The 25,305-nt window shown below is 42.8% G+C and overlaps 4 protein-coding genes and 1 non-coding gene across 9 annotated transcripts; 4 read left to right on the top strand and 1 right to left on the bottom strand.

Annotated features, from left to right (window-relative positions):
- The first annotated feature begins 307 nt into the window (after window positions 1-307).
- On the top strand, window positions 308-6,126 carry chadla (chondroadherin-like a). The gene is made up of 10 exons (XM_075453136.1): window positions 308-466; window positions 693-887; window positions 992-1,147; window positions 2,006-2,151; window positions 2,579-2,817; window positions 3,100-3,386; window positions 4,206-4,542; window positions 4,669-5,021; window positions 5,504-5,670; window positions 5,832-6,126. The coding sequence occupies exons 1-10, from the start codon at window positions 308-310 to the stop codon at window positions 6,124-6,126; spliced, it is 2,334 nt and encodes a 777-aa protein (XP_075309251.1).
- Window positions 6,127-7,534: 1,408 nt separating this feature from the next.
- On the top strand, window positions 7,535-7,606 carry trnaq-cug (transfer RNA glutamine (anticodon CUG)). Its single transcript has one exon. It is a non-coding gene; the product is annotated as a tRNA-Gln (tRNA).
- A 175-nt stretch (window positions 7,607-7,781) lies between these two features.
- Window positions 7,782-9,975, top strand: rbx1 (ring-box 1, E3 ubiquitin protein ligase). The gene is made up of 5 exons (XM_075453677.1): window positions 7,782-7,892; window positions 8,759-8,837; window positions 8,983-9,053; window positions 9,298-9,383; window positions 9,738-9,975. Exons 1-5 carry the CDS (start codon window positions 7,815-7,817, stop codon window positions 9,748-9,750), a joined length of 327 nt encoding a protein of 108 aa, XP_075309792.1. The 5' UTR covers window positions 7,782-7,814; the 3' UTR covers window positions 9,751-9,975.
- A 702-nt stretch (window positions 9,976-10,677) lies between these two features.
- On the bottom strand, window positions 10,678-17,216 carry st13 (ST13 Hsp70 interacting protein). 2 transcript variants are annotated; one of them, XM_075453305.1, is made up of 13 exons: window positions 17,071-17,216; window positions 16,509-16,648; window positions 14,945-14,993; window positions 14,712-14,811; window positions 14,030-14,103; window positions 13,830-13,896; window positions 13,636-13,720; window positions 13,440-13,550; window positions 12,612-12,714; window positions 12,376-12,492; window positions 12,227-12,266; window positions 11,913-12,001; window positions 10,678-11,344 (listed from the first exon to the last, which is right to left on the bottom strand). In XM_075453305.1, exons 2-13 carry the CDS (start codon window positions 16,616-16,618, stop codon window positions 11,210-11,212), a joined length of 1,080 nt encoding a protein of 359 aa, XP_075309420.1. In that variant the 5' UTR covers window positions 16,619-16,648; window positions 17,071-17,216; the 3' UTR covers window positions 10,678-11,209. The 2 variants fall into 2 exon arrangements, with proteins under 2 accessions (XP_075309420.1, XP_075309421.1); XM_075453306.1 differs by having other exon boundaries at window positions 17,114-17,210.
- On the top strand, window positions 16,756-24,905 carry xpnpep3 (X-prolyl aminopeptidase 3, mitochondrial). 4 transcript variants are annotated; one of them, XM_075453304.1, is made up of 12 exons: window positions 16,756-16,994; window positions 18,842-18,958; window positions 19,490-19,612; window positions 19,729-19,916; window positions 20,027-20,246; window positions 20,949-21,133; window positions 21,258-21,320; window positions 21,531-21,644; window positions 21,783-21,868; window positions 22,347-22,530; window positions 23,740-23,860; window positions 23,992-24,905. In XM_075453304.1, the coding sequence occupies exons 2-12, from the start codon at window positions 18,889-18,891 to the stop codon at window positions 24,156-24,158; spliced, it is 1,521 nt and encodes a 506-aa protein (XP_075309419.1). In that variant the 5' UTR covers window positions 16,756-16,994; window positions 18,842-18,888; the 3' UTR covers window positions 24,159-24,905. The 4 variants fall into 4 exon arrangements, with proteins under 4 accessions (XP_075309419.1, XP_075309418.1, XP_075309417.1 ...); XM_075453303.1 differs by having other exon boundaries at window positions 18,839-18,958; XM_075453302.1 differs by lacking the exon at window positions 16,756-16,994 and adding an exon at window positions 18,638-18,758.
- The last annotated feature ends 400 nt before the right edge of the window (window positions 24,906-25,305 follow it).

Raw genomic sequence — 25,305 nt, 5'->3', positions numbered from 1 at the left:
TTAGATCATTTTCGTTTTTACCAGCGAAGCTGTGATTGAGCACCACATTGCTTGAAGGTAAGCTGTGTTTTCAGAGATTTTGGTTTTCATTTCCAGCCTCTTTCAGATGTTTCGGATCTTGAGAGCATTTTTCACGTTAATGAGTAGCGAATACAATATGTGATCATCACATTTATATATCATCCCAAACACGCTCAAGAAATCTTATTATTATTATTTTTTAAAGTGTCCAGGGTAAACGTTTTGCAATCAAATCCAAAGCTCTGACTCGTTGAGATCAGGCTTCTTACACATTTTACCCACGCAGATGCAGATCATCTCCGCTGCTGTCCTTCTGCTCACATTAACGTGGAGCTCACCTGCTAAAGCAGCAAAATGTCCCAAAGAGTGCAGCTGTGACCACACCAAACTCACCGTAGGCTGTGTTGGCAAGAACCTCACGGATATCCCCCCCACTATAGACGAGGTGAGGAACCGTTTGAATGAAAAAAATAAATAAAAAATATGAATGAAAGCTTTTTTATTTGAACCTTTGGTAAATGACACATTTTGCCAGAAAGACCACTTTTACGCATTAATATTCCACACGGGTAAGTGTGTGTGGCTGTTCAGTTCTTCCGCGTTCGCCTCCTCCATACTGGAAAACGAGTGTTGCCTCAGTTATGGTCTGCTCTGTCTGGTCTCTCTTCCAGATTACAGTAAGACTTGACCTGAGAAATAACAACCTGCAGATGCTCTCCAGGGGGGCGTTTACGCACACACCGTACCTGACGCACCTCAGCCTGCAGCGCTGCGGCATCATCAAAGTAAAGGAGGGCGCCTTCCGGGCCCTTGGCCGCCTGGTCTCCCTAAACTTAGCCCATAACAAGATTGACATCCTTTATCAGGTAATATCAGTGAGCAAAGATAAACGCTGCTTTTTCAACGTGAAGATCTATGGTGACGATTTTATTTTATTTTATTTATTTTTTTCTTTCTCCCACCGTTGCAGGAATCTTTTGATGGCCTCTCGTCCTTGAAGGAGCTGCATCTGGACCGCAATCATATCGAAGAGATCCAGCCTGGAGCCTTCACGCAGCTCGGCTTCCTCAACATGCTGAGCCTCACCCACAACCAGCTAGTTTACATCCCCAACATGGCCTTCCAAGTACGTTGTCAGAAACTTAGGGTTAATGTAAATGTAAATGTATTTTATTTATACAGCCCTTTACAGACAATCCTTACGATGTACCAAAGTGCTTTACAGCAGGTAATAAATAAAGAGAAGAATAAGAAAAAACAAATAAAAACAATAAAAGAACAGTGAAAGCAATAAAATACAACAAAATCAAATAAGATAAAAGTGTCATCATACTACTGGGTATCAAAAGCAATCCTAAATAAGTAGGTTTTTAGCCTAGATCTGAAGAGGCCCAGGTCAGAAATAAGACGCAGCTCAACGGGGAGCTTATTCCAGAGCCTGGGGGCAGCGACGGAAAAGGCTCGGTCACCCCAGGGTTTGTATTCTGACCTGCGGGCACTTCCAGCAAAAATTGATTTGTTGACCTCAGAGCTCTACCAGGATTGCGGACTGTTAAAAGCTCAGATAAATATGGTGGGGCGAGGCCATTAAGAGCTTTAAAAACAAACATTAAAAGTTTAAAATCAATTCCATAAAGGACAGGAAGCCAATGGAGGGAGTTAAGAACAGGAGTGATGTGCACACGTCTGTTAGTGTTGGTTAAAAGACGGGCAGCAGCGTTCTGCACCAGCTGAAGGCGACTGAGAGAAGACTGGGAGACGCCGACATGAAGTGCATTGCAATAGTCTAACCTTGAACTGATTAGGGCATGGATGGCTTTCTCAAGGTCATGACAACTTAAAAACATTTTAACTTTGGCCAGGAGACGCAGCTGGAAAAAACTAGTCCTGACGACATTGTTCATTTGTTTAATTTAATTTAATCACCAATGAATGACAGAGTGTCTCGCTGTTAAGAATATCACTGATCAGACTCCTCTTTCAGGGCTTGCAAAACATCAAGTGGCTTCGCCTTAGTCATAACACCCTGAACAACCTGGCACCTGAAGCATTCGGTGGACTGTTCACCCTCACCCGACTGAGCCTGGATCACAATGAGCTGCAGTTCTTCCCCACGCAGACCATGACGAGGTGGGACGATCTTACACACTCTGAGCCTTCTTACAGACATGTGCAGCCTTGATGTTCTCATGAAGAGCTCATGGCATATTCGAAATATAAATAACTAACAAAGCTATCTTTATAAAAATTTCTGAATAACCTGAATCTAGAGCTGCTTTTTGACCCCTGAGGGTGTATTTAGATGATCAGTTAATTGATACAGATCTGTGAAAAAGAAAGTAGGAGTTTGGGTCCAGGTCTCGGGGCTTGAAACGAACCCACGAAGGACATTGTTTCAGAAGTCTTGTGGTTTGTTCAGATGCAATTTTACAAACCTAAGCCATACCGTCATGAACTTTAACAATTAGCTGTTAAAGTTGTTTGTAATGTTTCGTACAGACAAAAGCATGTTGGACGAGGCTTGTGTCATTTTGCATTTTCCTCCCTTTAACTAAAGACTCCCTGAAGTCGCGCGCCTGGACATGAGCTACAACCCCATGACCTACCTCGGGGAAGAATCTGTCACCATGGGAAAGCTTACACACCTCTACCTGGACCACATGTCCCTTCAAGACCTGTCAGACCAGGCTTTCTCCCAGGCCCGCCTCCTCTCCCACGTGGACCTCAGCCACAATCAGCTTCGCTACCTGGAGCCCCTCTCGGGCCCTAAGGAAATAACCATCCTCAACCTGACCGGTATAACTCTCTCTGCTCCATCATATGTATTTGACACAAGCTTTAACACTTATCGCTAAGAGGGTTTACGGTTTCCGCCTCACCCTCATATGAAAACATGCTTAAGAATGTTATTTCAGGCTGTTTATTTTTTGTCAGGACCTTTAAGTGGCATCCAAGAAGAAAATCTACTCTTCCAGTGTAGTAGCCTGACCTCCTTGTGTCCCAGCTAAGGAGAAATAGGGTGGGGGAAATGCTTTCTATCGAATCATACACATAGATTAAGAGTCATTTCTCTTAAAGGTAACCCAATCTACTGTAACTGCTTCATGCGGCCCCTGAAGGGCTGGGCAACAGCTGGAGGGGCGAAGCTGTTGGGAGCGTGCGCTGGACCACCTCACCTCTCTGATGAGCCGCTGCAGGCGGTCACTTCCCTGAATCTGCGCTGCCGCAGCAGGGGTGAGACTCTGGAGGAGGACAAGGAGGAGACGGAGGAGACGGAGGGGGAGGAGAAGGGGAACAAAGGAAGCATTCCTGCCACAGCCAAGCCCAAGCAGACAGCCACATGTCCACTCAATTGCGAATGTGACGTGAGTGTGTTTTTTTCATGGAGACGGACGCAGTATTTCACTTTAGTCGAATCCTGTCCACTTCTGGCATTTTCTGCTGTCTCCAAAAATGGAAGCAGAAAAAAAGTTGGGCCTGCGTCCATCAGTTGGCCCTAAAGCACATCGTCAAATAAGGGCTAACGCTAGTGGGGAACTGCTTAATGTTTTCAACGCATCGACTTAGAGCTGTGAAATGTCAAAGTGGTTTTCAGACGTTTTTTTTTTTTTTTTTTTTTGAGCGTCCAAAAACGTCAGTTCAGACTTTACAACTATTAAACCAAGTGGCTTTTATTCATGAGGTGTCAATTTACAGTAAAAGTCATTTTCAGATTGTTTACGTGGAAGGAACCACAACAAATTCCCTTTGAACAAGCACTTGGTGACGGTGGGCAGGAAAAAAAATTGGTCTTGGAAATTGGAATTTCCGACTTCTCTGTAAGAAAAATCAACTGTGTTGTCTCTTAAAGTCCGATTTCCAGCTCGGAAATTCAGAGCAAGCTCACCAACCCCAACTTCAAAATCCAACATGGCCAATTTGCGCGTTCTTCTGTCAGTTTGTGTCTCGTTGAATCAGTCACACACACACAGTACTGTGCAACCTAAATCAGTGAACATATTGTTAAAGCGTTTGTTTGTACAAATACAGCAAAAGGCATAGTTATCACCTTGCTTTGCTAATAGTAGCTGGCTGTGGGTGAGGCAACAGCAAGAGAGGGACAACAAAAACCAAGATCACAATAAGAACACAGGACACTTCTATAAAGATGTACAGCAAATGTGTTTTTCTGATTGGACCCTCAGACTGAAGCCCATCATGCCACATGTGAGGGTCGGGGTCATACCAAAGTCCCGCGAGGCTTCCCCATTGAGACGCAGCTGCTCGACCTTCGTGACAACCATTTCCACTTCCTCCCTGCCACCAGCTTCCCCGGCAGCAGCGAGGCGGTTTCTCTTCACCTGGAGTTTTGCAAAATCCACGAAATTGAAGGTGGTGCTTTCCAGGGAATGAAGAGCCTGCTTTATCTGTACCTCTCTGACAATGAACTCGCATCGTTGGACCCCAGAGCCTTCGCTGGTGTCCCAAACCTCACCTACCTCCACCTGGAGGGGAACCGGCTCGCACGGTTTCCTGGATCAGGTCAGTGTCTAGTCATGGTTAGCCTAGGTGCATGTAGGCTGAAGTTCCAGGAATACATACTTTATGTATGCAAGAAGCACGACACAAAACGTGTATATTTTCCATCTCTCTTTGTTTTTCCTGCAGCTCTATCACTCTCATCAAATTTGTTTGTGTTGCATCTGGAGCGAAATGCCATCTCCAAACTGGAGCCCGCTGGTTTGCTGTCCTCAGTAGCCCCCACGCTTAGGGAACTGTACCTGAGCAACAACACCATAACCGTTATCGCCAGGGCTGCTCTGAACTCGACTCTCATCGGAACTCTTCACCTGGATTCAAATCGGCTCACCGAGGTTCCTACCCATGCTCTTCCTGGGAGCCCAAATCTAGAGGAGCTCAACCTGTCTCGGAACTCAATCGGCTGGGTTGGACCAAAAGCATTTCAGCCCGTATCCCAAAGCCTGAAAAGGCTTTACATGGATCAGATGGGAATGAAAAAGGTACGAGAGATATTTTTAAGGTGCCATAAGATAGATAAACTCTTATCATTTAAGTGTTATCATTGTATTATTGTTTTCCTTCATCTCTTTATTTCTTTTTTTTCCCCCGTTATTTCTTCCTTTGTCTATTTTCTATCTTTTCATCCTTTGAAAAGACCATAGAATGTAAGAAACTTCAACGACAAGTGACTTAAAGTAATTTCGGGGACAGTTTTTAAGTATTTCCTTACTGCCGTGTCACAAGTTAGCCAGAAGATTTAGATTCAAGTTAAAGGGGAAGACAGATGAGGGAGATGAGTCGTATCAGCCAATAAGCCTCACCTTTAAACCAGGTTCAGCCAAGTTTTTGCCCAGATGTACATATATTTCAACCAAGAAATGTTTAGTGGGCAGCTAAAAGTAATCTGTACAGCATTTCATCCCAAGAAATACACAATATACAGTTATTTATTTTATTTAATTTGTATCGTATCTCTGTCCAGATGTCAAAGGATGCATTGCTGGGCCTGGGCCCGGGGCTAAAGGCGCTGACTGTGAGGGGAAACCAGCTGAAGGAGCTTCCCGACCTGAGCCCACTCACCAGCCTAGAGGTGGTCGATCTGCGGGACAACCCCCTGCTGTGCGACTGTGCTCTGCTGCCCCTCCGCAGGTCAGCTCATTGAGGACTTTGCAAATCAGAAATTTCACCACATATAAGCATATTTTTCAGCAAGATGGCGCAGTGTGTAGGGAAGTCTTTTTTTTCATCGTACTCGGATCACAACTTTAACTATACTAATAGTTGTTCGCCTATCTCTGTCTTTTTCTCAGGTGGATGGAGAATGTGAGGTTGGAGGTGACGGCAACCTGTAAACAACCTCCTGAGCTCAGAGGTCAGCAGGTCAGGGACATTGGTGTCTTCACCGCCTGCCCAGAAAACGTTGCTCCTCCATTTGACAAGACTGTCGCAGAACCGAGACGTCATAAAATGAGGAAATCCAAACCCAGCTCTCTGAAGTTGCCCAAAGTGAAAACCAGACCAGAAAAGCCCAAACTGGCCCAACGACCCAATAACCGCCCTCAGAGAAAGCCTGCGGCACCAAAAATGATGAAGAACAAGACCTAATTCATAAATAAATTAGTTTTGTCTTTTTTTTTTTTTTTTTTTTTGCTGTTTACTGTGTCATTATGGTCATTTGTCCGTTTCTTCTGTTTGACAGCATAAGATACTACTTTGTTTTTTTTTTAAATAAAAGTGCTACGACCCAGAATTTCCATCCACTCCGTGCAAGCTATGAACAAAAAACCCCCACACAAAATGCCAACTATGAATTGATCAATTTGGCGGTGCCGAGTGCCATGAGACAATTATTGTAACGAGTACCACATCAATGTGTTTGTTTTCAGCATTACAGCATTACTCAGCATCTTCTGTACTGATCCTGTGTCTCTGACAGGAATTATCATCACTGCTGTATCCAGTGAATAAATACACAAACCCCTATGAAGTTGAAGCTAAGTCTGAAGGAAGAAACAGCTGTAAGCAACAAACCACAGCCACTGTGAACCTTCTGCCAGACCTAGATTATGTACATTACTGCCTTTGCTTATAGAAACCTAAGTACCAAAACTGTGTCTGTGTATGGAAGTTTTTCTGTGCCATCAGAGTTTGAATACGAATTTCTAATATTGATTTTTTACAGCATCAAAATCTGACTTTGAATTTGAAAAACCAACAGTGTAAAAAAAAAAAAAAAAAATTCTAAAAACAAAAATCAGTGTAAAAAAAAATTCAGTGGAAAATTTTTAGATGTTGAATTTTTTTCGACTGAATTTTTTTTTAGATGTTGAAAAAAAACATGTTTGTTTTTCAAATTCAAAGTCTGATTTTGATGCTGTAAAATTCAATATTAGAAATTCGTATTCAAACTCTGATGGCACAGAAAAACTTCCATATCTGTGCTATCTGTAGAGGAAACATCTGAATTTGCAGCCTATAGGAGTTGCTACCTCTGACCCTAGGCTGTATATAAAGATGGACATAAACACCAGGCTTGAGACATGAGGCCAATAAGGAAATGCCTTAAAGTGCTAAAGCCTTGATGATTTCTGATGTTAGGAATAAGTACAAACCAATGGTGATATCACAGTTGCTACATCCACTTGGCCCGTGTTCTCTGCTGGCAACATCAGTGACTTAATCTTAATTTCAGAGACTAGGCCTTGGGGCTTCGTTACATGCTGCTTTTGTTTTTACTATTGATAGCTTATAAAGGCATTTTTAAATTTCATTGATCGATCTAGGCCTATGTGATGGGCTGGCGACCTGTCCAAGGTATGACTTTTGATATCAGAAAAGCTAAAAACATCGTGGTGTGTTAAATGCAGATCACTGCAGAGCACCCGATATGCATTATCATCTGTATACTAGAGTGGTGGTAATCATTAAAGGTTGATCAGGGTACCAAATCTATCGCGTATGCATCAATTTTGCATTAGTATATCTTCTCATAATGTCCCCTAACACAGTTAGAGGTTCCATGGTGTAATGGTTAGCACTCTGGACTCTGAATCCAGCGATCCGAGTTCAAATCTCGGTGGAACCTAACTTTTGATCAAATGTGAATGGTTCTGTGCGTCACGATAGAGAGGACTCAATTTAATGAGGTTTTTTTTAAACAACAAAATAATCTACACTTTCATCTTTTACGCATATATCAACAGAAAAAAGAATTGCTCAAATTAATTCTAACCGGTGGAAATTGTTTCTTCCGGGTGAGTCGTCACATCAAAGCTTCCCGGTGGCCGTTCAAGATGGCAGCTGCGATGGATGTTGACACGCCAAGCGGTACTAACAGTGGAGCAAGCAAGAAGCGTTTTGAAGTTAAGAAGGTGTGATTCGATTGCAAAACTTTGCGAGAAAGTGAAAAGTTGTATAACTAATCGGCAGTGCCAAATGGTTACTAACACAGCTAACTGCAGTTTGTGGGTTAACCGTCTAGCTTTAACGATGGAATTGCTAGCATTAGCTCAAAGTAGCCTAGCGGCAGTTAGAACATTAGCTATGTAGCTGTTAGCCTGCTTCAAACGGGGAATGAATGTGCACTTCTGATTAAGAGACTCAAGGTCTAAAAACGAGTACATAATGTGGTATAGTTTAAACTACTAGTAATAACTTATTACAAAACAAAGTGCAATTATTGAAAACAGATACGCCATTCAAACTTAAAACCTTATCTTACGTTAGGCAGCTTTTATGTCAATGAGCTAAGTTAGCTTAGTCAGCTAAGCTGTACTTCTTGAGATTTCGCAAGATAAACAGATTATGTTTATCCGTAATTTGCGTTCGTATTAGGTTTTGAGTTGATATTGATTATTTTGTCAGATATTGTTTAGGCTTACTTTGAAATCATATGAATAGGCATTTTCTCTCTGCGTATATTGTCAAACCTCCCAGATGGTAACTGACGTTAAGACGTGTGTTTTGTCAAATGTTCTTAGTAAAAGCAAGTGCTGATTTAATGAGCTAATAACGTTCTGTATAGTAGATATGCGTAAATATCACCGTAACACAAGGTTATATTTAAGCAGAAATCAGGTTTCATTTTGACGACATATTAAGAGGAAACGGGCTTTCACATCCAAGATGGAAATGTGATGACCGTGACAGGTTATCTGTGATATTGAATCCAAGTAAGCTGTAGCGAATCTGCAATGAACTTCAGATCATGTACGTTTGTGATTTGTTCCCCCTCCAGTGGAATGCTGTGGCACTGTGGGCCTGGGACATTGTGGTGGACAACTGTGCCATCTGTAGGAACCACATCATGGATCTCTGTGAGTTCACTTTGACACCATTTTAGACTGCTTTGTCTTCCGATGTACATTTTGGCTGTAAATAAGAACGTACTTTTGACAGTGATCTAGAGCCTCTGCAAGCTGTTTTGGCATTTCTCTGATACATTTCACCTTCCTCCATCAGGCATAGAGTGCCAGGCCAACCAGGCTTCTGCAACCTCTGAAGAGTGCACTGTTGCCTGGGGTGTCTGCAATGTGAGTTTCCAGTTATACCTCTTGCAGAATGTCGTTGATTTGGTCATCACTTGTTTTTGCCCTTTCATTGCTGTCGTCATACAGCTATGTGTTGGAATTGCAGCCAAAAACATTCAGATCTGGTGGGAAAATCCAAAGGTTTCGTTTTGAATCGGGAGAATCGGCGGCAGCGAACGTTGAAACTGTTATACCAGCCGGTTTGTGTGTCCTTTTACCGACGCTTTTTCTTTTCTCTCTTCCACAGCATGCTTTCCATTTCCACTGCATTTCTCGCTGGCTGAAAACTAGGCAGGTTTGTCCTCTGGACAACAGAGAGTGGGAGTTTCAGAAGTGAGTATGATCGGTTTTCAGAGTCTGAGACAGTAAGCCTCAATGCAGACAAAGTTTGGAAAGAAGACCATACACTCTTCCCCCTTTTCACCTAATACCTTTAGTATAGATTATGTGGTTTAAGCCCATTGACACTTAGCAAGGGAGTTCAGATAACCACATACTGCTGGTTGACAAATCCACTAAATACAAAATAAATTAATAGTCTGTCCTTAGAGAAAAATGGTCAAATCCCATTACTTAAATTGACTCTGGCTTTTAAAACCTCTTGAGCACATTATTAAGACATTTTAGACTTTCTTGATATGAGCAGTTGTATTGATGGCTTATCTTCTCTCTGTTATGTTTTCACAGATATGGACACTAGCTGTATTATTGTCAACTTTTTTCTTGGCTTCTGCCAGCATCGCCGCTTTGCCCCCCCCTCCTGGTTATTATTCTAGTTGTTGTTTTACACACATATTTGTTTCTGTATGTTATCTGTGCTTAAATAAACAGGGACGTTGTCACACACAGTGCTTGGTTTGGTTGCACAGACAGGGAAGGTTTGCCGATGTGCTGAGTTTTGAATTATTAAACAACAAAAAAATGACTGTGGATTTCCTTGAAATGCTCTTCTTTGCCCTAATCCCTACTTAAAGATACAGTCACGATTTGGTTTCTGAGTGATGTTGTGGACAAAAAGCTGGCTGTCCACAGTGGCAGGAAATGGTTGCTTCGGATCGGCTTTGACGATCGGCGAGGGCCAGCTCTGACCACGTGTTTCAGAGCGCTAATCCTCTGGCTGAAGCACAGATGTTCCGGGGACGGATTACGTGACCTGGTGACCTGCTCCGAGCCCGATTTATTCAGTATCTGCAGGGACTCTCAAGTCTCTTGATTATAAACACAAATAGGCTTGTGGTCAGCTTAAATGGTCAATGCGTAAAAGATTGGCAACATTTGAGCCAAGTCAGTTTGCAATTTAAAAGTTCTAATAACCGTTCAGTCAAATATTCACATTTTCATTATGTAGTGTTTTGCAAGTGCTCAGCCAGTGAAGTGATTTGAAACTTTCTTGGGTAAGCGTTTTATAACACCTTAAGATTATATCGACCATTATTTTAAATCAGAAAATTTGCCCACAATTTCTCCTGAATTAAAGGTCCCATTTTTAAATCAGACAACCAGCTGAGAACCAGCTAATGAAGTGGACAGACTTGATTCTCAGTTCAATAGAGAAGAAAAGGTGAAATACTCTTAATTTCAGTGAAATGTAACAAGTCAAAATGTAATGGAACCAATTCAACAAAAGGAGGATCAAACCTGTTTTATTGTCAATTATTTTTCCAACAATGTTAAACATCAATATCAGTACTTCATTTATTTTTTTTTTTGCATTTATGACAGATCTGATAACAAAAGGTGCCGACAACACTGAGTGAGAGTTCAGTTCGGTTCACAGAGAGAAAACCAGAGGTCAAACCGTGTATTAAATGGCTATAGAAACATTAGCATTTTAATGCAGGAACTTCCAGTACAGCTGTTCCAGATACAAGTTAAAAGTCAACCTGTGGTTATGTAAAGTCCCAGCTGAGACGCTTGAGGCAGGTTGACTAAGTATCAGACCTGACTCCTAACCGTTGAGATGCTGCTGGGTGCTAACAGGCTGACTAAGAACATGAAGAAAAGTTTCCTGGTGTCCTCCACATTGCACCAGTTAACCCATCACCCGCTCCCCCTGTTTGAACAACACACAGTGAATAAATGTTGAAAAGCATCGTTCTCCAGAGTGTTTCGCCACGTATCCACTCCATTTTGAGGGACCAGTTTTGGTCCCTTCCCATCTATGGCTGTGGTGAGGCACCGAATTTGGCACTCAGCTTGGTGACGAGGGCCATGATTTTGGGGTTGTGCTGATACTTGGAGATGTTGGCCGGGTTCTGTGCCACGTCCTGGAAGGCAGCCATCACCTCCGGGTCCTTCAGTTTCATATGGAAGAGAAACATCACCATTACTGACATCAGGCTTAACATTTAGCACGGTTACAGTTACACTTAATTAGACCCCCCCCTTCTTCAACCCAGGAGCAGCTTAATTGGGAATTGGACCGAATTAATATTAATGTACGCTTTTACTTTTTCCAGAAAAAGATGGAACTCGGGATAGTGGATAGGCTCATCTGGGTCGAGTTGAGCGTGGACATACAGAAATGATTCGACCCCTAACTGCATTATCTGGGTGTGTTGGTCCCAGATTTGGTTCATTTTTACATGCCATTTGTATTTTCTGGAGTCACGCTAAACATGCTTAGTGATGGGAAAAGTTTCAGAACAATACATTTTCCTCTAAGCGAGGAGAAAACAGATTTGCACCCATCTGTCCCTTGGAAGGACGTTCCATGGTTTTGCATTTTCATCCCGACCACTAAAAATTATTTTTTGTGTGCGTGTTTTCTCCTGCCCATAAAATGACCCACTGTTCCTTAAAAAAAATCTAGGCAAACGTGTGCCAGAAGTGATGCGATGCGGAAAAAGTGAAGGAAGTCACCTTCATGGCGTTGAGCAGCTCAGGATCTTTAAAGAGGTCACCGAGACCGGGCATGCCAGGAGGGGCACCGCCTGGGAATCCAGCAGGGCCTGCGGATAACCATGAGACTCGTGAAATGTAGCAGCACAAACATGTGATGAAACCCAAAAGCACTGATGTGTGTTGTAGAATTCGCCTAGGGGTGGACACTCAAAACTACACAGAAATTGAAGTGGGATTTTCAAGGATGCAAGGCTCCAGATAACGCTCCAACAACCACTCATTGCTCTGACTTTGGATCCTACCGCATGCAACGCAACAACATTTCATCCTACCTGGGAAGTATCCCCCTCCAAACTGCCGCGCTTCCTCTTCCTGTTGCAAGACAAAAGAATGTGGCAGGCAACAGATGTTTTATTACAAAGACTTCCAGAAAACACTGTTTTTTTTTATATTTTTTTAAAAAGTCTGAAATGAAGCGCACCCTCTGAGCCCGCGCGTGCTCCTCTCTGGCTTTCTTCACCCGCTCTTGTTTCTCCTTGATCTCCTTCTCTTCCCTCTTGCGCTCATATTTGCGCCTGTGCTCAATGATTTTGTGAGCCTGAAGGGGTGGAAAAAGAAAAGAAAAAAATTACAAACATGACTGTAGCATATCTACACAGCTGTTGGTAGATACATAAAAATGCTGCAACGTGACCGTTACTCATTCGGGCGCGATACCTTTGGCTGGACCTCCTTCAGCATCGCACTGGCGTCCTCATCATAGTCCAGTTTGCAGGCTGTAGCCAGGTCCTTTGCCGCCTCCTCCCAGTGGCCGAGCAGCCTGCCGCAGAACACACGGGCAGCAAGCAAAATATATCATACGGCAAAGATAGATCACCAACCAGAAAGCAAAGGAGGCACAATTGGCAAAGAAAAAAATAATACAATAAAGCATAAATTCCAGGCAAATAGCAGGGATTTTTTTTTTTCTTTGTTTTGTATGACTCATCTACAACATTATGTTCCACTGAAGATCCTGATGACCTTTGACTCAGCTGTTCTTACTGATGGGACTGCGTGTCACGCAGATTTTTGGGAGAAAATTTGAGCTCGGTCTGAATGGTCCGTTTCGAAACGATTCGCATCAGATTCGGATGGCGGCGGAGCGTAAAATCCCGGAAACAATGCGGACAGAGACGCCGGCAATCCGCACCTCTCATGTTTGGAAAAGGAACTTTTCTCACAGTGTAGACCTTGTGTCATGTCACGCTCTACTCTGATTGGCTGACAAAAATGGAAACAGAAGTCTCGCTGTGACTACATTCCTGAGAGCTCAGGATTTTGACCATAATGTCCAGAACACAAAATGTTGTGTAACCGACTTCTTTAGATTCTTTAGAGGATAAAAGTGAATTTTCTTGGATTTTTTTGAGAGCAAAATTGTTACAGGCTCATTCTCACCGGCCCACTTTTCCATGATGAAATATTATACGCCAAACACGTGTTGTGTTGATAGTTAGGCACAATAGAACAGAGAGGATGCGAGTAGCAGAAGATTTCTCGTACCTGTGAGCTTTCCCCCTCCACTTGTAGGGCTGTGCAGAGTCTGGGTTGATGCTGATGGCTCTGTCACAATCTCTAATGGCTGCGTTGGGTTTCTGCATTTTTATGTAGACGCTAACAAAAAAGACGACAGCCGATGACACTCGAAACAGAACATGCAGTGTTGTAGTGTGGGTTAAAATACAGCGAGCACTCTCACCTCGCCCTCTTGGCGTAAAGGATGGCTAAACGGGGGTTCAGCTTGATGGCTTCGGTGAACAGATCCAGAGCTTTCTGCAGATCGCCTAGAGCAGAGAGAGAGAGAAAAATAATTAACCCGTTTCCATTCTGTTCAATCTTCCTGATACAATCAGAATCAATGCACGCCGTTCACTTTCCGAACACATAACCCACCTTCTCCTAGAGCGTCAATAGCCTCCATCTTCCTCTCATTGGCCTGGTCCATCTTCTCCTCTGTGACCTGAGGACAGTCACAGACTCGGATGTTTAAACTAATTCAGTCTAAAGCATCTAATCCTTTTAGTTTTCGAGCCATTAATGCGAGAGAGTCGGGTTTAAGTTTGAGTCAACGAATAACGGAGAAAACGTTTTACCTCAAGGATGTCAACATCGCCCATTTCCTGCGGCCCATCTGTGTCTGGTTCGATCACCCCCTCCATGTCCATTTCTGGATGGCAAGATGCAAAAACACAAAGTGTAGATTGTCACGTGGTGGTTACACGTTTCTTGGCCTGAACCTGAACCTTTTCAGAGTCCTTTTCTTATGGTTTCCAGGCAACAGGTCCTAAAGCATTTATTCCAGCCATAAATAGCAGCTTTTAGTTACTTATAGTTACTTTTGCACTTTGCTGGCCGTGTGTATTACGCATACAGAAACTAAAGTATTAATGAGCTCTAATGGTGTTGGTACCTCAGACAAACCAACCCCCATTTTCTTTGTTTATGCTAAGCTGAGCTAACCGGCTGCATGCTCCAGAGTTAAACTAATCTTTGCACGAAGCTAAATCAGGAAACTTGTGAAAAATCTCAAACCAGTCCTTTAACCGGTATGAACAAACTTAATACTGTCTGGCCATGCTTTGAAATAAACGGGTTACACACAGGTAGAGGAAATCTCAAAGCTGAAACAAATCGTATTAGTCACACTCCTTCTTTACAGATAACTGCTAAATTGACTCGTCTGGATGAGGTTTGAGATAAACGTTTAAAGGCCCACGACTCCAGACCTGCAACTTGAAGAAACACGGCTTCCGGGTTCAGTTGGACAAACCGTACCTATTTCACTCTCCTCGCTCTCAGGCGGGACAGAAGGCTCGGGCTCAGGAGGCGACGCTGCTGCTGCTGCAGCAGGGGGAGGACCACAAGGACAGCCACCCTAAAAGACCGAGAGCACACACACTTTTAAAAACATGGTTCTCATTTTGTGCATTCCAGCGTTTTCTTACCTGTTAAAAATATCACAAACAAAGAAAGAAATTGCAGCTAAAAAAGTAACATTTGCACATCACCTGGCATGATTCCTCCTTCTTGGTGGGGGGAGGGATTGTAGCATCCATGCTGTAAAGCAAAATCATAGGGAACAATTTAGTGGACGAAACCACAACCCTGATCTCTCATTTAAAACAGGTTTATTCTATCTATTAACTTTTCTCAACATATCTCTCAATATTCAAAATGCACATGCACATCGTGGCACTTTTCCAGTTATTGCCGTTTCCTGGCACCGACATCATTGATATAGTTTTCAATTTAGCAGTTATCTGTCAAGAAGTAGTGTGACTACTACGGTTTGTTCTAAAAAAAAAAAAAAGAATAAAAAATAAAAATCCCACACAAATTCAAATCTTATAGATTTCAGTGCCACAGTACAGTAAATATCAGTAAATATTATCAAAGACAAACGGTCCATTGTTGAATGAATACCGAAGACTCTTAAAAACATGTTTGTTAGCATTCTTTATGAATGCTGAGCACAACCTTTAGGCGTTGCCTTAAAGGACAAGACCGTTTTTTTGACATTGGGCCCTTGATTTCAGATTCAGATTCAGATTCACTTTATTTCGTCACTTAGATGCACTGTGGGTACATACATGTGAAAAACTTTGCGCTTGGAAGCTCCGATATACTAAAAACAAATAAAACATGATAAAAACAACCTAAAACCTAAAACACTTAAAACAATAAATAAATAAACATAGGCAAGCATATCAGTTTTTACTGTTGTTTAAAAGTCTGACAGCCTGTGGGAAAAAAACTGCTCCTCAGTCTGCTGGTGCGTGTTGAGAGGATCTTGTATCCCTTCACCCTTTTGGATTTTAGCGGGGAAAAAAGTTTTTTATGGGGGTGGGTGGGGTCTTTAATAATCCTCAGGGATTTGTTCAGGCGCCTCTCGAATATCTTCGGAACAGCTCCAAATTACCAACAACAAGCAGGGGTGAGTAGAACATCATGTTATAATGTGAAATCAAGGGCCCAATGTCAAAAAAACGGTCTTGTCCTTTAACCTTTAAAAAGTCCTTGTATGCTCCTTTACAGTAGATGTAAACACACAGCAGTCTTTATACTTACTGAGAATAAATTTAAACCAATTTATTTGACTGTTTTTGTTACTTGCTTTTTGTATTCTAAGGAGACTGCCTAAACCGATTTGTGACCCCTCTACACGAACAAGTATGTGTGTACGCTCAAACACACATCCACTGACATAATGCCATACCCCAAATTTATCCATCACACCTGAATGCTAACCCCTGATTATAAAGCTTTTTAGCTTTCTTGAGCTAAAAAAAATAAAAAGTACCAATGGGAACAGGAAATCCTCATGTGTTGGTTTCGTGTTTCCACCATGACACACACACACGGCAGTTTTTACTGCAAGGTGGGCGGGACGGAGCACGTGGTAAAGCCTGTCTGTAGTCTGTTTGTGATTTGAAGTACTTAAGTTACAATTGAAAAAATTCAATTGTCGAAAAAAAAAAAAAAAAAGCATCCCGTGAATGTTTCCCCAACAACAGCAACAATAAACGCTGAGATAACAGCCACGAGCAACAGTTATGTCCCGGGTTTACTAACTTCAGCAGCCAAGTGCGGAAGAAGCCCATCTCTGGAAGGTGCAGGATATCTGAATTGGACTCGCACATCTTCACGAAGCCCTTTAGCTCTGCCACTTTACGTGGGTCCATCCTGGTGTGTTAAGTCCAGCACACAAAGCGCTGCAAGCGAAGGGAAAACCAGAGTAAAAAAAGAAAAACAACAAAAAAACAAACAAGCAACAACTTAGCCAAACCAGTCTTTGTTTATGTGCTTAGCTGTGACCGTGAATACCACTTTGGTAAGCTAGGTAACGCTACCACGCAGGGTCTGGATGAGCGTGCGGTAGGAGCTCACTGTGTTAATTTCACAGTGCTCATAAAACCAACAATACACCCAATGCTGGCTTGATAAATAAAGCTCCTACGCACAACTAGTTTGGTGACTATTTCAATGCACGAAAGAACGAAGTTTCTGGAAATGTGAACCAATACACGACGCGCTGACTGTTTGACGCATAATAACACGGTAAGCTAGCTTCAATACGAATCGTCAGTAATTAAAACATATCGCATGCATTTTTAAACAGTCAAACCAAATGCACCTGATAAAAATGTGTAGTGTTGACAGTTCCGGAAAAAACCCACAGAGGAAGGCTGCAGTCGGTTTTATGGACACAGTACCGCTTCACTGGTAGTGGCGTCGCTCCTGCGTTTCATTCAGGCGAGTCGCCGGACAGACCGAAAGACCAGTTTGTCAGGCAGTGTTGTAGTCACCTCACCATAAGAAACTGACGAATTGTTTTCCCTGAGTGAGGCCTCCCAGGCAGTTAGGCGCCCCACATTAAGAGTCGGATTAAGCAAAGGCCCACGACAAGTATAACTGTCCTAAATCACACACAAACACGCACACACACATAAATATATAAATCTGTATATATACATATAAATCTGTGTGTGTATATAACACTGAATCCTAAAAAAGTAAGAAATTCTTCATTCTATATTCACATGTTTGTGCTTTCAGTTTTGACCCAAACATCACAGTCATTGTGAAGCTCAGGTGAGACAGCTGACTGGTCAGTCTAGAGCTTTGTCTCGTGGGCTTATATCCCATCATTCATGAACAACAGTCCAAGACACTTTAACCCTTCCACCTGGAATAGTCAACCATGACAACCATGGCCTCAGACCTGAACGTGCTAATCTGCATTCCAGCACCACACTTGTTAGCCTCAAACCACTCAAGTGAGCATTTGAGGTCCTAATGAAATGGTGCCAGAAGTCCACTGTCAATTTTCACATGGATATTCAGCTTTTTTAAGTTGTTTGGAGTACTTATGCGCAGTCAGTCTTAACTAGAGTGGGCAGTGAACGGAGCGCTCCCAGTTCGGAGAATCAGGGAGAATTTCTGACCAGGTTAAGAGCAACTTACAACAGGGCTACATAGGATTAATATTATAGTGAATTTAAAGTTATATATGGTGAATTTCACACCCTGTCACCTGTATTTTTTGAAAACATTTTCCAATTAAAGACTGTTGGTGTTTCTCTGTGTCATTGCGGACACAGAGACTGAACAACGTACCCTACCACTGATGAGTCCTTCGTGAGTTTTGTAAAGATTTAAAAGATGGCAAGTCTCTGAACTTTTCCAGATTTTTCAATAATTTATAATGCGTTGAGGGTATTTCTTCTTTTTTTTTTTAAGGAAATTTAAGTCACAGCTGATCAGCAGCAGGATGCAGCTTTTGTGAAGGCAATGACCGGAGCAACACAGACATTCTTTGGATAAAGAAAACTGTGAAATTGTCTGTTGCAGATTGTAAATCGTACTATATATAGCTTTTGCTCAAAGTTGCTCAGACAATTTTGAGGTCTGAGTTGTTTTTATACAGCAAAATTAACTCTTAATTGTGTCCCTGCTGTGAATATCTGTTAGCTTAGCTCCCCTGTCAGAAATCCCCCCATTCACCAAACAGAGCATTCTGACCCATCTACTGCTGGTAAGATCCTAACAACTCATAAATACTTCACCAAACCCCACTAAAAAATGAGCAAAAAGTCTTAATTTTATAGGTGAGCTGAGCTCCTGAAAAGGTTGCCATGACCATTTATCAATAAAAAAAAACAGCAGGTTAGCAAAGCGGGGTGTGCTTAAGCCCTCTTGCCTTAAAAACTAAACTCGGGGCAGCAGTTTCCCGTGTCTATAGCTAGCAGAGCAGCGAGCTAGCTAATGTAACTGTCAACAAGGAGAGGCATATAACTGTTGTGTAAGAGGATTTTAACGTTGGTAAGTTACAACCACAAGTCGCTGCTGTCTACATTTATGTTTCCACTTGATATTTCGCTGAGTGTTACTTCTTATGTCAGCAGCGGGAGAACATGGTGTGACTGGTTGGTGTCCTCCAGTTGCAGCAACTATGTTGCCCCCAGCCAGCACCTTGGTGAGGTCTGCTGTCAAGCTGCTGCCTCGGCGGAGCTGGAATGGAGGTTGGAAAAAATTAAACGTTTTTATTTCACTAAATTTATCTGACTGTTGGATCCACTGGACTAAAACATCTAAATGTGCATAATGTCGTTAAATCCAAGGCCATCTCGAACTGCTGGGAGTCATTATACAATCCAGTTATAACTTTTAAAACTGAAAAGAAATGAACAGGTGATAACTTTTACATTCACTTCAGATTTGAGATGCAATCCTTTTACATGTATGTATTTGCCCATTTCACTTTATTTTTTCGCCATGCACTTTAACCGATGAAGGGAAATTAAGTTTAATTATATTTTGAAGTCGCTGATTTAAAATCAGAAGATGCACCCTCATCTCACGAACAAATAAGAGTTGAAAAATGCAGATTCACAGCTATGTTACACCTGAGTACCAGTTATTGTCCAACACCTGTTTAACATGTGAGGTTTTCATTAAAAAAAAATATATATATACAGTATATATAACACAGTGCATCTGCAAGCAGCATTTTAGCTGCTAAAAGTCTTCAAACTGTGCTGTGTTGTGTGTAGGATGCATCTTGTGCCCATGCCGGTGCATCTCTGTCAAACCAGAAGGTTTGAAACCAAAGACGGTTCCATCTCGGTACCTTGGCCAGCCCAGCCCTTTCACTCATCCTCACCTCATCAAACATGGTTAGTACTGTATACAGTTGGGTGCAGACTACACGGGTTGTCTTTAGCCGTCCCCTCGATAGATGCCAGTGCTGTTTTTTAAGGTAGTTGAGATTTGTTCTCTCTGTGCCCCACAGGTGAGGTGACCCCAGGCATCAGCCAGACAGAGTATGAGCTCCGCAGGCACAAGCTGGCCTCACTCATCGAAGCTCAGGCAGACAGGCTGGGGCCTTCTGCCTCTTCTAGCAACCACGTGGTCGTCGTCTTGTCCCATCCTACCCGCTACATGACAAACGACATCCCTTACCCTTTCCACCAGAACCAGGTGAAATCTTATTTCTTTCACTTTAGAAAACCTATGATTTTATCCTGCCTTATGATATCCCAAATGGAGCAAAAACGTCGTATATTAACGTTAAGCGAAATGTTCTCCAGGATTTCCTTTACCTCAGTGGCTTCCTAGAACCCGACAGTGCCCTGGTTCTTCATGGGAGAGGTCGACCAGACCGGGCCATCTTATTCGTCCCCCGTAGAGATCCGAGCAGGGAGCTGTGGGACGGACCCCGGTCGGGAAAGGACGGGGCAGCTGCTTTGACCGGCATAGAGAGGGTTCACGGCATAGAGGAATTGGGTCTTGTGTTGAAGAGCCTTAAAGGTGGGTCCATCTCTACACAAGTTTGAGGCCGCAATGATAGCAATGTAAAATCTGTAGTCATTGTCAAAACAAGGAGTATTTTGGTGTCACACGTTTAGAAGAAAACTCAAAATATGAGTTGTTTACATTGTTTATATGTTTTTTACTTGACTTTAGATTTTTTTCAGCTGAAATGATTAAAAATGAATAAATCCGGCAGATTGGCCGTTCTAGCCCACAGTGGGTCTGTTTACGACCTGGCCTTTAGTTTAGACCAACTAAATAATGTGGCTGAAAAGAAAAAAAAGTGTCACAGCAGCCATGATGTGGGGAATGGTGACAAAAAAAAGTATGAATCGAAAACCAGATTGTTAAGCCAACGATGGTTTCATGAAACGTCAGAGGAGACAAGCACAGTGTCTTTTTTTTTGCTATGGGGTTTAATATGTAAAGAAAACCCAAGACTTAATGATACTTGCTGTATTCTATAACGACTGCTAAGCTGTGATTGATATTGTGGAATCGGCATCTTTGACCTGCCAGTGATGTTTGCATTATGTGTGTTACGTGGCAAAGACTATCGAATGGACGGATGTTCAAATTGACAAAAGGGTTTGGGGGAACTGGGCTAACCTCAGGAATTGAGAAATTGAAAAAAAAAAAACAACCTTGACTCGAGCTACTCTGTGTTCATTGTTTCTCTGCTCCTGTGCTCCTCCCCAGGCACTCAGCTGTGGTACGACGGGTCCCCGCCCGCCCACCCCCGGTTCCACCAGGCTCACGTGCTCCCTGTGCTCGAAACGGGCCCGACCCCTCGCTCGCTCAGACCCCTCGTGCACTCACTCAGGGCCCTCAAGAGCTCGGCAGAGGTGGCGCTCATGCACGAAGCGGGTCGGATCACAGCACAGGTGGGACAGTGTATATCCCGCGCTGCTGTGTGAGGGCGTCTGTTTCACTTCGTCCAACAAGGCCGAATATACGTCCGAAAGACACAGCCGTGAAATGCCTAAAGTGGAATTTTTTATTTTACAGGCTTTTAGGAGGACGATGGCTCTGTCTGAAGGAGATGTGGATGAAGCCGTGCTGTTTGCAAAGGTAACTGCCAATCTTTGGTTACCTCAGTGTGACTCCTCACTGGCTCTGCAGTCATCTTTTTGTTTTGTTACTGGCTTTATTTCAATTTGCTCAGAACGTAATCAATGCACCATTTTTTTTTTCCGGGGGGGGGGCATATTCCATATTGACATCTTAGTGAGAGGATGACAAAAAGAGAGGCCCTTTTTGAAAATAAATCCCTCTTTCCAGTTTGATTTTGAGAATCGGATCCACGGTGCCAACTTCCTGGCCTACCCCCCTGTGGTTGCTGGAGGGAATCGAGCTAATACTCTGCACTACATTAATAACAACCAGATTATCAAGGTAATAACCGCATTTAACGTGCAATGAGCACCTCGGAGAAGGTTGTACGTGTGGAGGATAAGTCCTTACATAAAGTCATTACTGAGTAGCTTAAAGTTCTCATTCGACATGTTTTCTCCTCACTGTCTCCCTCTCCAGGATGGTGAAATGGTCCTGCTTGACGGTGGTTGTGAGTACTTTGGTTATGTCAGTGACATCACTCGAACGTGGCCGGTGAATGGAAGGTAAGTCGGACAGAATCGTCTCAGAATTTAAAGTCGAAACCCTCAAACACATACCAGACTCTGCTGAAGTCACACTTCCACCCTACTTCACTTCACTTTTCGTGTTTTCTGACTGTTTTACAAACACAGTGTGCCTCATTAAGATAATCTATCAACAAGCCCCCACACATTTCAGTATGAGTTGGTGAGCTCTTTATATTCAAGTTCAAAGGGGAGTAAATGTTTGTTTGCCTGCATGATAGTCAGAGCTTTGACCCAAGCTTTGGCTCCTCTGATACTCAAGACAGAGACATTTGTCCAGATATTTTATCTCGTGTTTGGTCAATACCTAAACTAACTCCTTGTCCGATCTCTCAGGTTTCTTGACTTTAGCGTGACAAAATGACAAAAAATTGGGTTTTATTGTGTGTTATTCTGTAGCCAGCTGGAGACCCAGCTACAGTTTAACGATCTGTTGCCCTCACCTTCCTCCCGGCAGATTCAGCCCTGCCCAGGCTGAGCTGTATGAGGCCGTCCTGGAGGTTCAGCGCTCCTGTTTGTCTCTCTGTTCCCCGGGCGTCAGCCTCGATCACATCTACAGTACCATGTTGGCTCTGTTGGGACGGCAGCTCAAACGGCTCGGCGTCCTCAAGGCCGGTACCAGTGATGCTGATGTGCTGAAGGTAATAATCAGAAAAGAAGAGGGTGATTACATTCTGCTCACGTAATCATTTATCTGCTGTGCACCAATACGTAAATCAGTTGAGTTAAAAAAAAAAAAAAAAAAAAAAAAAAAAAAAAAAATGATACAGTACTTTGTAAAAGTTTTGAGCCATCCTTCATGTCGTTACATTTTGCCTCCAATGAGTAACTTTGAGCAGCAGTGACCTATGATTGGATCATTCGAGCATAAAAAAGCCGCCTGAGGACCCAGTGTACTCTCTACACATAACAGACAATTTGGCTGAGAGACAGTTTTGAATTGTATCTTTAGGGTTTTGTTACAAGCAGCCTGTCACAAGGTAACATGATTTGTTCCACAGGTATAAAGTAGTATTTTAACACCAAAATAGGGCTGTCCAAAGAGCTATTACTATTAGCTGGACATTTGTTATATCTCAGAATGGTGTGCAGTGTGTCTTTAAATCAAACAAGTAGAGGACAAAAGAGGAAATGGCCGGCCTACAAAAAAAGCACCTACAGCAGATGAACACTGTCTGAACATGATGTCCTTAATAAACAAACAAAAGAAAAATCCAGCAAAGACAAACACAGGAACTGAGGGATGCTTCCGACCCTTCAGTTGATCCATCTACTGTTCACTGAAGCCTCATCAGCAATGGTTTCCATGGAAGGGTGGCTGTCAAGAAGCCATTCTTAAGGAAGGGAAACAGGGAGAAAAGGCCAAATGACACAAGAAGTGGGCTGAAAATCATTGGCAACAGGTCTTATGGAGAGAGAAATGACAAGAAAGCCTGTCTGTGCTGTCTGCTTGTGCTTGTAAATGTTTTGTAAAAATTTCTGCACCTACTTCCTGCTCTCTTGGAGACATATAAAGAAATGAGGGGTGGCTCAAGTCTTTTTACACAGTGGTCATTATTAAAAACTTAAAAATTACTAATCGGGTTCACGTTCAGTCGCGCTCCCATTTTATGGGACCCGCACCGCCTTCATGGTTCAGAGGGGAACCATGAAAGCGTGAGCTTGCAACACATCGTTTTAATCTACAAGGCAGCGCTGAGTGGTGGTGAGATGCCCAGGATGTCTGAGATTTACCCAGGGAAAAGGAAATTGAAGCTGCTTTTGACAGAAAGGAGGACAAAAAATGAAGCAGATGGGTTTTTTTGACTGATGATGGCTTACCTTTTCATTTTTGTTTTTGTTTATCTCAGGCTGCAAGGCAATACTGCCCCCACCATGTTGGCCATTACCTGGGCATGGATGTCCATGACACTCCCGAATTATCCCGCTCACAACCCCTCCAGCCAGGAATGGCCATCACCATAGAACCAGGTACGGTGTCGAGAAGAAATCTGTCTTTAAACATCCAAATTGTTGCCACAAATATTTAAACTACACTTCCCGGTTAGGGTTAAATGTCGTCGTTCCATCAGTTTGCCAGTTTTCTCCTCGTCTTGTCACAGGGTTGTACATCTGTGAAGACAACGGCCAGGCACCGGAGCATTTCCGCGGGCTTGGCATCAGGATCGAGGATGACGTGGTGATCCAAGACAAAGGAGGACCACTAATTTTGTCGTCTGACGTACCAAAGACCATCGCCGATGTGGAGAAGGCCTGTGCCATGAGATAGCACGGGTGGGGGGGAAGATAAGAGGCCAACTGAGCCGAATCATTGATAGCTGCTGGACTTTTCAGTCGTCTCCGTGGTGATGTCATCAAACTCAGGGCTCAGGAACGGGAAATGTGGGAGCACGCTGTAAAACTTCAGTTTTAGTCCAACCAAGACCTCAAGTATCTTGAAGTTTGGTGGTAAAGATCATACACTTTACAGACACATATATTATTATTATTATGTTAAAGGCGGATTCAGTTCTACGGTGCTGTCAGCAACGAGTTAAATCTGATGCTGAGCTTTGATTTAAAAAGTCACCTTTTCTATAAAGTATCCAGCTAAGAATACCAATGTTTCAACTCAGCAACCACGAAAGCGTTTTCATTCCTCTTATGATATGTTTTCTCCACATCATGTGTTTCTAAAGTACCTCCATAATGGCACACCAGGTGTTCGGTATCTAACTGAAGGAAAAAAAAAATGAATTTGCGTAAAAAGTTCATCACTTTAAAAGATCAAAGCGCCCGGCCGCAGAAACTGAAATCTCTGCGCTCCGGTGCGAGCAGGAGGAATGAAAACATCCCATCGTCCGACCAGCGTGTTTATGCAGTGATGAATAAAGAGGGACATTTTAAATAAATGGCTTTTTTTTTTTCCCTTTTCCTTTTACCTCTGAAATGTGACCGCGAGGAAAAATAAGTGTCGACTTTTAAAGAAAATTGTTTGCGTGGATTAAAAACATCTCTGATCTTATTTCATGATGAATCGATTCAAGTGTTTTTTTTGTTTTTTTCTTCCTCAGTTTAGAACGGAAATTATAGTGTGAAAAACAATGCCAGTAATAACAGTGGCTGCGTTGAGGTAGGCTGCGATAACTCTAACTAATTATCCCCTTTCCGTTTAAGGGGAGGGCGTGATTGGAGGCCCGTGGTTACTGCTTTGAAAAAGACACAGTTTGTTGCATTTTTTTCTGAGCATATCTTGTTCATTTAACATTTTCATGACTGAATCTTGTCACGCCTGCCTCACCTTTCAGGTTTTAAAATGAACTGGAATAATTTAACATCAAACTGCTGCCGCGTGTGCCCATCTGATCTGAGGCATGGACGAGCGCTGTCGGATTTCATACTGTGCTGTCGATTGATGGTGGATATACTGCATTTTC

The sequence above is a fragment of the Odontesthes bonariensis genome, chromosome 21, assembly GCF_027942865.1.
Source record: "Odontesthes bonariensis isolate fOdoBon6 chromosome 21, fOdoBon6.hap1, whole genome shotgun sequence".
Taxonomy (NCBI): Eukaryota; Metazoa; Chordata; class Actinopteri; order Atheriniformes; family Atherinopsidae; genus Odontesthes; species Odontesthes bonariensis.
The sequence above is the reverse complement of the archived record's forward strand: the minus strand, read 5'-3'. Positions and strand labels throughout refer to the sequence as shown.